Source organism: Triplophysa rosa, unplaced genomic scaffold (assembly GCF_024868665.1).
Source record: "Triplophysa rosa unplaced genomic scaffold, Trosa_1v2 scaffold248_ERROPOS105851, whole genome shotgun sequence".
NCBI classification, from domain to species: Eukaryota; Metazoa; Chordata; class Actinopteri; order Cypriniformes; family Nemacheilidae; genus Triplophysa; species Triplophysa rosa.
In genome coordinates, this window is record NW_026634264.1 from 26,023 (window position 1) to 38,735 (window position 12,713).

Here is a 12,713-nt window from a genome sequence, read left to right on the forward strand (position 1 = left end):
CGGAAATGTTTTGTGGGGGAGATTTTATGAATAATTTTATTATGAGAAAAGTTTGGTGCCATCGAGGATTTTATCGAGACGTCAGCCTGCGCGGAATCCGATTGGTCGTTTCAGTGTTTAGTGATGACGTCAAGACGCGGAAATCGAAACTTACTCGAGCTGCTGAACGTGAAGAAAATGAAAGCGTGACTGTCTGCGTTATTAATGTCAGTACTGAGCGAGCTGACATCTGTTTCTGCCGTCAACGTTAGACTGTCATTTATTATAAAAGTAATCATTCATTGTGGTTTTTCGATCGCCTGTCATAAACATGTTTATTTAGAAACTGGAGTTTTTTTACTTTCAGCAGAAGGTTTTTGACAGTTTTTCAGAAGACTATAATGGAGATTCTTGCAGAGACTTACGTTTCCAAACTGAATGAATACCAACAGAAGACTGGATTCAAGGTACAATACGAAGAAGGATCGACGGAGGGTCCGAGTCACGACAAAACGTATGTAATCATTCACAAACACGGTTGATAAGACATGTATTACGTGAAAGTACTTCAGACTATTGTATGACTCGAGAACGTAATGACTTAATGTATTGAATGAATACTCATTTAGGTTTACTTGCACAGCAGTTGTGAATGGCACGCGCCATCCTGAAGCCACAGGAAAAACTAAGAAAGAAGCGAAACAGAACGCGGCCAGAAACGCCTTTACTGCCATCAGATCAACACACAACACACCTGTAAAACACACACACACACTGAAAAGTGTCACTCACAACATACACAACCTGAGCAGACCGTGTATCACCCAAGATCAAGTTTTACCATTTCATGTAAAACAATCGACTAAATATCTTTAATGCCATCTCTTATTTGTTTTGGTAGTTTTGCCCTAACCCAACTCCAAACAACTTTCACAAGAAGATCATAGCAAGACAGAATCCTATCAGCTGGCTGAATGAATACTCGCAGAGAAACAGGGTTGAATTCAAGCTCCGTGAGTTCACTAAAACGGATCCAGCAAGTTCCACTCCGTGAGTATTTCCACGTGTCCAGACTGATGAGTCATCATCATTGATATTGATAACCTGCAGGGTACGTGAGCACTCGGACACAAATGACAATAAAGACAGAAAAATAACTCTTTCAGACCGAGAGCGTAAACATCACATTTTCAATATTTCTTGCAGTAAATCCTTTCTTCAGGTATGTTTGTCTGTTGAATCATCATTTTGAGTGGCATCACTCTTGCAGATTCTTCACTTATGTGTGTAAGTATGTTCGTGGTGATAAAGAATATCCCGAGGCTTACGGCAAATCAAAGAAAGAGGCCAAAGAGGCCGCAGCTAAATATGTTTATGAAGAATTAAGCACAAACTCTGAGGTACACACAGACTATATTCACTTCTGAAAGCTCTGGTGAAAAGAGAGATCTGTTTGATCTGTTTGTGCTTTTGTGTTGAAGGGTCATGATAAGAACTGCAGTAATGCACCTGGATCAGAGATGTCAGCTCTTAGGTAATGACGGACATGATTGACAGTAATCATCATCATAGGAGCAGCTTGTTTTTGTGTTGGTCGTTCATGTGAGGGTCTTATTTTCTCTTGTTCAAGTGCAAACATGGATCATTGCAGTTTGGCTGAAGATTCTCAAAGCTCCACACCTGACAACAACTACATCACATATCTCAATGAGTACTGCCAGAAACATAATTGTGTCATAGATTATAAATTAATAGACAAAAGAGGACCCGCTCACACCCCAGAGTGAGTCTTTTACACAACATCACAATGACATCACTGCTGTTGTATCTCTTATTTGTCAACAAAGACAATCTGATGTTTGCTTCTTCAGGTTTGTGTATAAGGTTGTTATAGACGGGACGGAGTTTTCTGAGGGACACGGAAAGAGTACAAAAGAGGCCAAGCAACACGCGGCTCAGAAGGGATGGACGGAACTTCAGCAGCGTTCAGACGGGAACACACAGGCATGACATCTTCAGTGATGTTTGTAGAGATCACTTACGTATGTTCATCCACATTAAACATAGGTTTATATTCCACAGAGCTCTGAAGAGGACACGTCTTCACAAACCTCACAAATACAGTGAGTTCATATAGTGAAAGCTTATATAGAATGAATGACACTTTTGCTCTGTTTGACCCTGTTTCTCTTCAGTAGTAAATCTGCGGAATCAAAGATGTGTACTTCAGTCTCCAGCTCAAGTGGTTCTGTTGTGTTCAGAGATCCTGTCAGTTCTCCTATGGCCGTCAGTCCAGTACGTGTCTTTTCAGTTGATAAAAGATGACACACAATGATCTTCATTTATATTCAACATAAACATCATTTAACATTCACATGTGTTCCAGGCCATGAGCCCAGTGGATGTCAAGCCGAAAATAAGGTCTTTTATTTCTCCTGTACACATTTCTTTTACATCAATGTTTAATGTCATAAAGTAAGATGTTTGATTTTTCTTTCAGATTAGCACCCAATTTTAATCTTTCGCCAAGCGCCTCGTCCAAGATTAAAGGGGTATGGTAACATCATTTATTACCAGCAACAGTCAAATCAATCAATCAAATAACAAGTGCAAGAGAATCATTGTGCTAACGTCAGCATGTTGCGTGGCATACAAAGATAGCTTCAAGGTTTTGTTGAAAATGGAAATTTAGGTAAACCTTTTAAAGCCAGTTTTAACACTAAACTTAAAAAAGTGTTTTCTTTCCACAGGATGCTTCTAACATGAACATCACCAACCAAACAAAACCATCATCAAATCCCACTGTAACTCAAGTGGTAAAATCGCGGTAAATACTCTCCAGATCAGTGTTTAAGCATCTTTGAAAAGAAACGTGTTGAAGCTAATGCATCCCACTCTTTGTAGGTTTTTCGAAGATTTCGATTCAATAAGTCGAGTTGGCAAAGGTTTTTTTGGACGTGTTTTCAAGGCAAGACGGAAGCTGGAGAATCAATACTTTGCTGTGAAGATTGTGAAGGTTACAAAGTAAGTCCGTGAGAATAAATGACAACTGACACGAGGCCGACATCTGAAACACATTCACACAACTGAGAACTGATGTGACACACGGTTACTGATTCATAAAATGATACACTGACACACACTGTACTGAATATAGTAGTGTGTTGTACATTGAGTCATTTAGCAGACGCTTTTATCCAGAGCGACTTAAAGATGAAGGAAACAATGGAAGCAATTGGAAAAACACAAGGACAACAAAAAGCAGAAGTGTAATAAAAAACTGGTCTCATATAGCCTATCACAGTACACAGAGCGAAGTTTTTTTTTTTTTTAAACTGATGCCACTGATTTGGCACTCTTTGTGTTGTATTGCTGTAGTGTGTGTGTGTGTGTGTGTGTGTGTGCGTGCGTGCGTGCGTGCGTGCGTGCGTGCGTGCGTGCGTGCGTGCGTGCGTGCGTGTGTGTATGTGTGTATGTAAACTCATCTGCATCTGTTCTGTTCACACATCTAATGGATTTATAATGTCATCATAACGCAACACCAAAACATTCTCCACAGAAAATCTTGGCGCGAAGTTGCTGCTTTATCAAAACTGAATCATCCCAATATCGTCCGTTACAACACATGTTGGGTGGAGGAGACGTCGTACAGACCCGAATGTTCGGAGAGCAACAGCACTTCAGAGTAAAACACCACCAAACAACATTCATCTAGACTACAACACAACACAACATACAAACACAAGTGTGCTATCAGAATACTGCTTTTAAACTAAACAATAAGAGTAACCTTTTTTCTATTCATTATGTACTTGTCAGAAATATTCTTAAAATGACACACACATGTACAGGTGCTGGTCATATAATTAGAATATCATCAAAAAGTTGATTTATTTCACTAATTCCATTCAAAAAGTGAAACTTGTATATTACAGTTAGGTCCATAAATATTTGGACAGAGGCACATTTTTTGTTATTTTAGCTGTGTATCAATATGTTTTCGAGTTACAGTTTTATAATGGATATTGTCTTAAAGTGCACACTCTCAGTTTTATTTAGAGTGTATTCACATCCAGATTAGTTGAAGGATTTAGGAATTACAGATCTTTAATATGAAGCGCCCCCCTTTTTCAAGGGACCAAAAGTAATTGGACAGTTGAATAAAAAGCTGTTTTATTCACAGGTATGGGCTTTCCTTAAATAATTTCTTCATAAATGAAGCATGTTAAAGGTCTGGAGTTGATTCTACATGTGGTGTTTGCATTTGGAAGCTGTTGCTGTGAACCCACATCATGGGGTTCAGGGAGATCGCCATGCAAGTGAAACAGACCATAGTTAGATTTTAAAAACACTACACATCCGTCAGAAAGATGCCAGGAACATTAAGAGCGGCCAAATCAACAATTTGGGACATTCTGGGGGGAAAAAAACACACCGCTGAGCTCAGTAACAAAACAATCCTAGGTGTCCATATGAGATCAAAGTGGTGGATGATGACATTATCCTCTCCATGATAAAGAAAAACATCTTCACAACTTCCAGACAAGTGAAGAATTAATCCGGATGCTTCTGTCTTCTGTTACATCACCAAAAAAACACCAGTGACCCAGTGCCTGAGGACGTCATGCATGGAAATGGAATCACACTGCCTGAACACTATTTTACTGAAGATGTTGTATGCTCATATCATGAGATATTCCAAGCCTTCTCCATATCTTTTATTCTTTTTAGTCTTATGCAGGCTGAAATTAATTTGATCTCTCCAAAAAAATGCTTTCTAGAGCTTGTTCGGCTATTTCAGAAGTCTAATCTACCCATCCTATTCTTGAGGCTTTTGCACCTTGTTGTGAACCCTCTCTATTTTTTCCTTGTATTCTCTTTATTGTTTTGATTGACAAACATTGACATATTTACCTCTTGGAGAGTGTTCTTCACTTGTCCGGACGTTGTGAAGGTGTTTTTCTTCATCATGGAGAGGATAATGTCATCATCCACCACTTTGATCTCATATGGACGCCTAGGATTGTTTTGTTACTGAGCTCAGCGGTGTGTTTTTTTCCCCCCAGAATGTCCCAAATTGTTGATTTGGCCGCTCTTAATGTTCCTGGCATCTTTTTGACGGATGTGTAGTGTTTTTAAAATCTAACTATGGTCTGTTTCACTTGCATGGAGATCTCCCTGAACCCCATGATGTGGGTTCACAGCAACAGCTTCCAAATGCAAACACCACATGTAGAATCAACTCCAGACCTTTAACATGCTTCATTTATGAAGAAATTATTTAAGGAAAAGCCCATACATGTGAATAAAACAGCTTTTTATTCAACTGTCCAATTACTTTTGGTCCCTTGAAAAAGGGGGGCGCTTCATATTAAAGAGCTGTAATTCCTAAATCCTTCAGCTAATCTGGATGTGAATACACTCTAAATAAAGCTGAGAGTGTGCACTTTAAGACAATATCTATTATAAAACTGTAACTCGAAAACATATTGATACACAGCTAAAATAACAAAAAATGTGCCTCTGTCCAAATATTTATGGACCTAACTGTATATTCATTCATTACACACAGACTGATATATTTCAAATGTTTATTTCTGTTAATTTGATGATTATAACTGACAACTAATGAAAATCCCAAATTCAGTATCTCAGAAAATTAGAATATTACTTAAGACCAATACAAAGAAAGGATTTTTAGAAATCTTGGCCAACTGAAAAGTATGAAGATGAAAAGTTTGAGCATGTACAGCACTCAATACTTAGTTGGGGATCCTTTTGCCTGAATTACTGCAGCAATGCGGCGTGGCATGGAGTGGATCAGTCTGTGGCACTGCTCAGGTGTTATGAGAGCCCAGGTTGCTCTGATAGTGGCCTTCAGCTCTTCTGCATTGTTGGGTCTGGCATATCACAAGTTTCACTTTTTGAATGGAAGTAGTGAAATAAATCAACTTTTTGATGATATTCTAATTATATGACCAGCACCTGTATACTTGATTCATACTGGACATGTGTGGACATTCAAATGCACTTTAAGGTACTGTATATTTTAAGTATAACTAGGAACATTGTAGTGTACTTAAAATGAAAAAATCTTTTATTCATGGTAAACTTTAAGTAAGGGTGTTAAGTTCACTCAAAGAAAAGAAAACTTTCAACTATACTTGCAGAATAAAGTACACTGAACTACTAGTTTACGGCGAGGGTATACTTCAAACTTTAAACAAAAACATGTGCTACAAGTAAACTATCAACGTAGCAGTTTTAAACTGGTGTGCTGAAAGTTTGAAAGACTTAAACCTGCACTTAAATAAGCTAAAAAGTGGGCCAATTTTATTCTCAAGTAGTATTGAAATTGTACTAGTAGTATACTTGTAAGCCTAAGTACTTTGATAAATGTACTTACTGCATGAAGAATAGGTTGATCAAATGAAGATGGAGAGAGAGTTATGACCTGATGTTGTTGTTGTTTAGCTCTGGCAGCAGTCTGGACACAGAGTTCCTGTACATTCAGATGGAGCTGTGCGAGGGAGACACTCTTCATGTGTGGATCAATCAGAGAAACTCTTTAAATGAAGACACAGACACCGAGAGAAGAAAAGACGCCACACACATCTTTCATCAGATCTTACAGGCCGTGCAGTACATTCATTCTAAAGAGCTGATCCACAGAGACCTGAAGGTGAAACGCATCTCTTCTGTTTCTCACGCATACAGTACGAGGACTCATGTGCTTCTCTTTGCTTTAGCCTGCAAATATAATGTTTGGCAGTGAGGGGGGGGTGAAGGTGGGAGATTTTGGTTTGGTGACTGCAGTTGACAATGACGACGAGCAACAAAAGAGAAGCAGAAAAACAGGAACCCGTTCTTACATGAGTCCAGAACAGGTGTGTAGACTCATTACGTGTCATGTCAGTGTGTGTGTGTGTGTGTGTGTGTGTTTCTGATGTTTCTGCTCTTCTCGATGTTCAGCTCACTCAGTTCTATGATAAAAAAGTGGATATTTTTGCTCTGGGTCTCATCTACTTTGAACTCCTCTGGAAACTTGAAACTGTGAATGAAAAGAGCAAGGTTTGATTCATGACCTCTTCTTTATCCTATTGAGCATTTTTTTATAATTACTACATTCTCTAATAAAGAAATAATTTGAATGACTTTAAGATTTGGGGCGACATAAAAGGAAGGAAATTTCCACCTCAGTTCTCTAAGAAATTTGACTTTGAGGTAAGTGTATTTATTTCAGTTTTGAAGAATCAAGACTGATGGCGTTGTCACATGATCTAACGTGATGCCTCTCTTCTCACGTCACGGGTGATGTAACAGCACAAGCTCATACACGAAATGCTGAATGACAACTCTAAAGACAGACCAGAGGCGGGAGAGCTGACCTCAGAGCTGCGTAACTGTTCCACAGTCTTCAAGAACAACTGATCATCCCTCAAACCTGTTGGACTGAGGATAGACGTTTGGACTTCATGATGCACAGAATGAGCACTGAGTGATGCGCTGACACCAGGGGATTGTGGGATTGATAGCGGGCGATGTGCTGCTGAGGATGATGGCTGAATCCGAAATGGCATACTCAATGAGTAGGTACTTAATTTCAGTAATGGGTTCCTGAATGGGTGTAGTATGAATGCGATCCGGCCGTCATACGTCATGTTGACGTGATCACGTGACGTTATTCTTCTTCTGTTCCTTTTCAATGGCGGGTGGCAACTTACGTTTGAGGTGCATATCTGCCACCTACTGTACTGGAGTGTGTCCCATGGATTTGCCATGTGATGTTATGACAAGCACATCAACTGAAGTTATGAGAGACAGGTCGCATGAACGATGGGTTTTGTACAGGTAAACAACACATGAAGCAAAGCTTTCAATTTTCTTCAAGTACAGCACATTCAGAGCTTTTTATTTTCATGTATTTTCATTTTGACCTTGTAGGGATATGCTTTTGATAAAAGTAAACAATTCAAAGGAATACAGCGGCTTTGTGATTTTGCGATGCGTTTTCTCAGTTTAATTTCGGCAATAACAGGCCCATCCACACTTCCCATTGTGAAGAATGAGTATGTTCTTTTTCTTTATTTTGTCTGTATTCTGCCTGTTGGTTGATGTCTCTCACGTATATACACCCATGTTGCTCTAATATGCATTCTATTGTAGTATTAAAAACAACCTGAGTAAATCTCTTCTGTGGTGTTTTTATGTGCTAAATATGTTTCAACACGAACGTGAATAAACTGCTGAAAATAAGCTCAATATTAATGCTTCGTATTTAAATTCTATGAGTTAAAACTATGAACAATATAAAACACGGTCAATTTAAGAGCAAAGCAAGGTCAATGTTAATGTTACATTAGCTTCACAATAATTAACATGTTTAATTGAACATGATGCCTGGTATTCTGTCCCGTGGGCTCATGGGATATAGAGCTCAGTGGTTTCGTGAGAATCACCCGCACGCGCTAGAAGACTTAGTTACTGTGTTGTATTGTTAGGTTTTGTGAGATGAACACAACACTGTTTGCATATTTTGAGCATTCAGAAGTGAAATTCACGGTTTAAAAATCAAATGAAAGCCTCTTGTGAGGTTTATTCATGATGTAAGGTGTGTGAGAGAAGACTTTGAACTAAACTCTACATGATGACTAAAATAAAGTTCATTTAAAAACATTTCTTGTCATTGCACAGCTGGACGACGACACATTCATACACATACTCGCTGGTCATCCTCACACAACACAATAACAGTATGGAGTCACCTGAATGTGATTTTCTTTACATTTAGCAGATGCTTTTATCCAAAGAGACGAAGATTCTAGGAAACAATAAGGCGATTAAAGCAATAAGCCGTGTGAAGCAGTGGGTTACAGTGCATCATATAACAGCTAAGGGCGTTGTGAGTCATTAAAACCCCCTCAGCTGTTATAAAATGCACTGTAACCCCACTGCTTCACACAGCTTATTGCTTTAAGAAAACGGTCATTACAAGTGCGTAGCAAGGTTTCATAAAATAAAGTAAATAAAATGATATTTAGGCCATCTAATTATGCGATATAAATCGGGGTATTTTATAACAGCTAGAACTCGGCTCAGCCAATTAGCATCAAGGACCAGAACTGACCATTTTATAAAATGTAATCAATCATTTATTGATGATAAAGTAAAACAAGCTGGTCATAGCTTTATCATTTAAATGTATTATTTCAGCTAAAAAGGACCGTTTTGTTTCCATTCATTTCATTTATGTTTCTACTCGTCAGTCAACGGTTGCGTGTATGTTATGACCTGTGCTGATGTACATCAGATTAATATCTGTGTGTCCTGTTGCTCACTCCTTTACCAATACCAGCAGTTTAATGGAAAGCTGCTATAACAATGACCTAGATATTTCATGGATTGGGTTTAGAGAACTATTGACTCGACACTGTTTATATTTCTATACAGCAGATGGCAGTGATACACTACAACTAAAAAAATTCAGCAAAACTTAAAGGCGCAGTTCTTGATTAACAGCGGCCACTAGCGTTGTATTCTAGATTTGCCACGAATCGCTCAGTCCAAACACGACGGTGGCCACCACAGTACAAAAAGATGTCGTTCTCATGTTGACGCAGGGAAGAGATTTTGCGGGCATTAGAAAGACTGTAGAAAGAGCGATGACTTATGTATTACATCAAATAAAAGGTCTGTGGATTTTAAGTTTAAAAAGAAGGATAAAAGTCAGGCAGGAGCTATAGGACATGTGTTAATATTATAAAGACTTTCCAGCAGAGACGCGTTAAGACGCACGGTACTAACCCTGATAGCACACGTACATCTGGCAGACATCTATCTGCATTTTCATCTGTAGGACATCTGGCAGATCTGTTTGCTCATCTGCTCCACATCTCTGAGACGTCTGCGGTCAGATGTCATGTAGACCTCTAGAAGATGTCTGTAAGATGTGTATGATTTAGAATGGATGTACAACAGCTCTTCCCAAGATGTCTAGCAGATGTTTTTACACCGCAGATGTTTTCCAGATCTCCAGACCTGTACATGTAACTTACCTGTGCTATTTGGGAAGGCTTTTAGCAGAGATACTCACAGATATCTATGGAGATACTTTCCAGGAGAGAGACGTTGGAGAGAAAGATCGTCTTAAAATCACCCCCGACGAGAATGCTTTGACTAAAGATATGTTGTTGTTGTAATGTTAGCTGTGTGCCGGAGCAGTTTTGAGCGTCATTGTTTATCTGGAACCGCTTTAATATTGTACTCGTCCAGATACTAGAGAGAGAGAGCGAGAGCGCGCTGGAGCTGAAACTGTATGGCAAGCCGATGGTGTCAGAATTACACCATAGATTAAACGCGTTTATATCCGAACGCCGTTTTTGACGGCGTTTTGAACAGTATTTGCGCCGCAAAATACGGCATCGTGATTCCAAACGCCGTACAAAACGTGCGAAAAGTCGTCCATAACGCTGTATTTAACGGCGTTCTAAGGCGCTTGAAAAGCGCGCCGCTGTCTTATCGAAAGCCAACAGGTTCAAAATTTGCGTGCTTTTGATCGCCGTATTGATATTAAAACGCCGATTTCTTAATATCGAAAGCCAACAGGTTCACAATTCGCCTGCTTTCGATCGCCGTATTAATATTAAAACACCGATTTCTTAACGCAACCAGGCGTTAAATAAGCGCCGCCTGGTGTTAAATTAACGTCATACGCCGCCACGCGTTTAAATAACGCCGCACACCGATCGATGTTAAGTTAACGTCACACGTCACTCAAAATGCAAATGCAAAGCATATGAAACAATATAAAAATGACGACCATGCTGACTTGAGTGTTTATTACTATGTGGAGAACTACTATTATGTTAAGTCTGCTTTATTATCATTTTCTTCCGTTAATAAAGTTAACAAAAATGCTTTTATTCTGTATCCGTTTAAAAGGCTGTCGGGAGCGATTAAGAAACTTAGAATATAATGTACGTTTGTTGTGGATATAGCTTGTTATAAGTAATATAATGAGTAATATATTAATGTAAATGTCACACCTTATAATATCCCGGGCTTTTTGTGTTGTATTCTTTTTGCACAGTTACTGTAGCTGCATAAATCGGCTTAACTTGTTTTCTTTTAGACTTCACTGTGTTCCGTTGACCTGTATTGAGGCTCTGTATAAGTTTTCAATGCAGGCTAAACAATTAGCTTTTATTTATTTTCATTTGACAATGTATATTTATCTAAGATGGCTAGGTGTCTTTTTCATTTTATTTTTGCATAAAGGAAACACTTTGTTGTAATTGCACCTGTTGTTCTGCATTAAATAAATAAAATAATATATATTTCCATATATATATTGGAGTCTTTTTCATTTAAAAACATTATATAATAATAACCCCAAAATAGCGCCTTACGCTCAGTGAATGAACGGCGCCTTGTAGCTCACAAAAGGGTATTAAATCATAAATTCTTCCGCTCATTGTTTTTCACTGCTGCTTGCTCCATGCTGGTGGAAAGATCTTCCAGATACAGTCCGGTCAACCACGTCTCTCTCTTCATTCAAGAAACAACTTAAAACATATATTTTTCATAAATGGCTGGTAAATGTTGACAATACAAAAAATATTTGAGACAAATCTTGTGTATTATCTAATATGCGCACATTTTGGATTTTCTTTCATTTCTTTCCATTTTTGTTTTCCACAAAGTTAAGCTGGATATGGGTTTGAGATGACACAACAGTCAGACGGTTTCATCGCGTGCCAGACCCCCAGTTAACTTAAGTGAACAGCGCTCTTGGAAGTTGTACTGGATGCTCTGAGCCTCCGACTTGCCGTAGAGCTCGCAAACCCAGAAGAGGAGGGGATATGTATATTAGCTAATAAGTTTGCATTTTGAGTGACGTTAACTTAACGTCGATCGGCGTGCGGCATTATTTAAACGCGTGGCGGCGTATGACGTTAATTTAGCACCAGGCGGCGCTTATTTAATGCCTGCCGGCGTTAAGAAATCGGCGTTTTAATATCAATACGGCGATCAAAAGCACGTGAATTGTGAACCTGTTGGCTTTTGATAGCGCTCTGTGCAACCAAAACGGCGTTTTTTACGCCGTCATATGGCAAGACAGCGGCGCAAAGGGCGTTAAATACGGCGTTATGGACGACTTTTCATAAGTTTTTTACGGCGTTTGGAATCGCGACGCCGTATTTTGCGGCGCAAATACTGTTTAAAACGCCATCAAAAACGGCGTTCGGATATAAACGTGTTTAATCTATGGCGTAATTCTGACACCATCGGCTTGCCATAAAACTGGAGAGCGAGCGAGCGAGAGCGCGTTTTATTCTTTTACTCAATGATGAATAAACTTTCAGTTAATCCGCGGGTCACATGCGTTCCGCACCGGAGAGCACGATCCGTACAGATCATCCGCGATCCGTTTCACCACGATACCACAGTGGAGAGGAAGAGGAAACGCGCGTTGTAGAGTTGTTTGTCCGTTTAGGGCTGCTGTACAAAACATGGCGGCGAAATCAATGTATGTAGGGCCGCTCTGTATGTAGATATACACATCTTATTCTAAGGTATTACAAACTTAATGGTTCATTACGTAAGGTCTTTATACACCTCTGAAGAAATAGTTTTGCATGTTATATTGCATTTCCGTCAATAGATCCTCCTAAAAAAGCCGTATTGTTCCTTTAAGTATCAACAAATAAATTTGTTTATAACCATTCCGTTTT

At 39.1% G+C, this 12,713-nt stretch overlaps 1 protein-coding gene across 6 annotated transcripts; it reads left to right on the plus strand.

The window, feature by feature from the left end:
* The first annotated feature begins 138 nt into the window (after positions 1-138).
* Positions 139-8,818, plus strand: eif2ak2 (eukaryotic translation initiation factor 2-alpha kinase 2). 6 transcript variants are annotated; one of them, XM_057327550.1, is made up of 20 exons: positions 174-206; positions 347-493; positions 626-735; positions 881-1,029; positions 1,250-1,379; positions 1,461-1,513; positions 1,610-1,762; positions 1,851-1,983; positions 2,062-2,102; positions 2,175-2,274; positions 2,366-2,400; positions 2,480-2,531; positions 2,730-2,806; positions 2,884-3,003; positions 3,539-3,664; positions 6,454-6,661; positions 6,729-6,866; positions 6,952-7,050; positions 7,141-7,203; positions 7,303-8,818. In XM_057327550.1, the coding sequence occupies exons 2-20, from the start codon at positions 418-420 to the stop codon at positions 7,408-7,410; spliced, it is 1,971 nt and encodes a 656-aa protein (XP_057183533.1). In that variant the 5' UTR covers positions 174-206; positions 347-417; the 3' UTR covers positions 7,411-8,818. The 6 variants fall into 6 exon arrangements, with proteins under 6 accessions (XP_057183532.1, XP_057183531.1, XP_057183533.1 ...); XM_057327546.1 differs by having other exon boundaries at positions 175-206; positions 609-735; positions 7,303-8,817; XM_057327551.1 differs by having other exon boundaries at positions 188-206; positions 350-493.
* Positions 8,819-12,713: the final 3,895 nt, after the last annotated feature.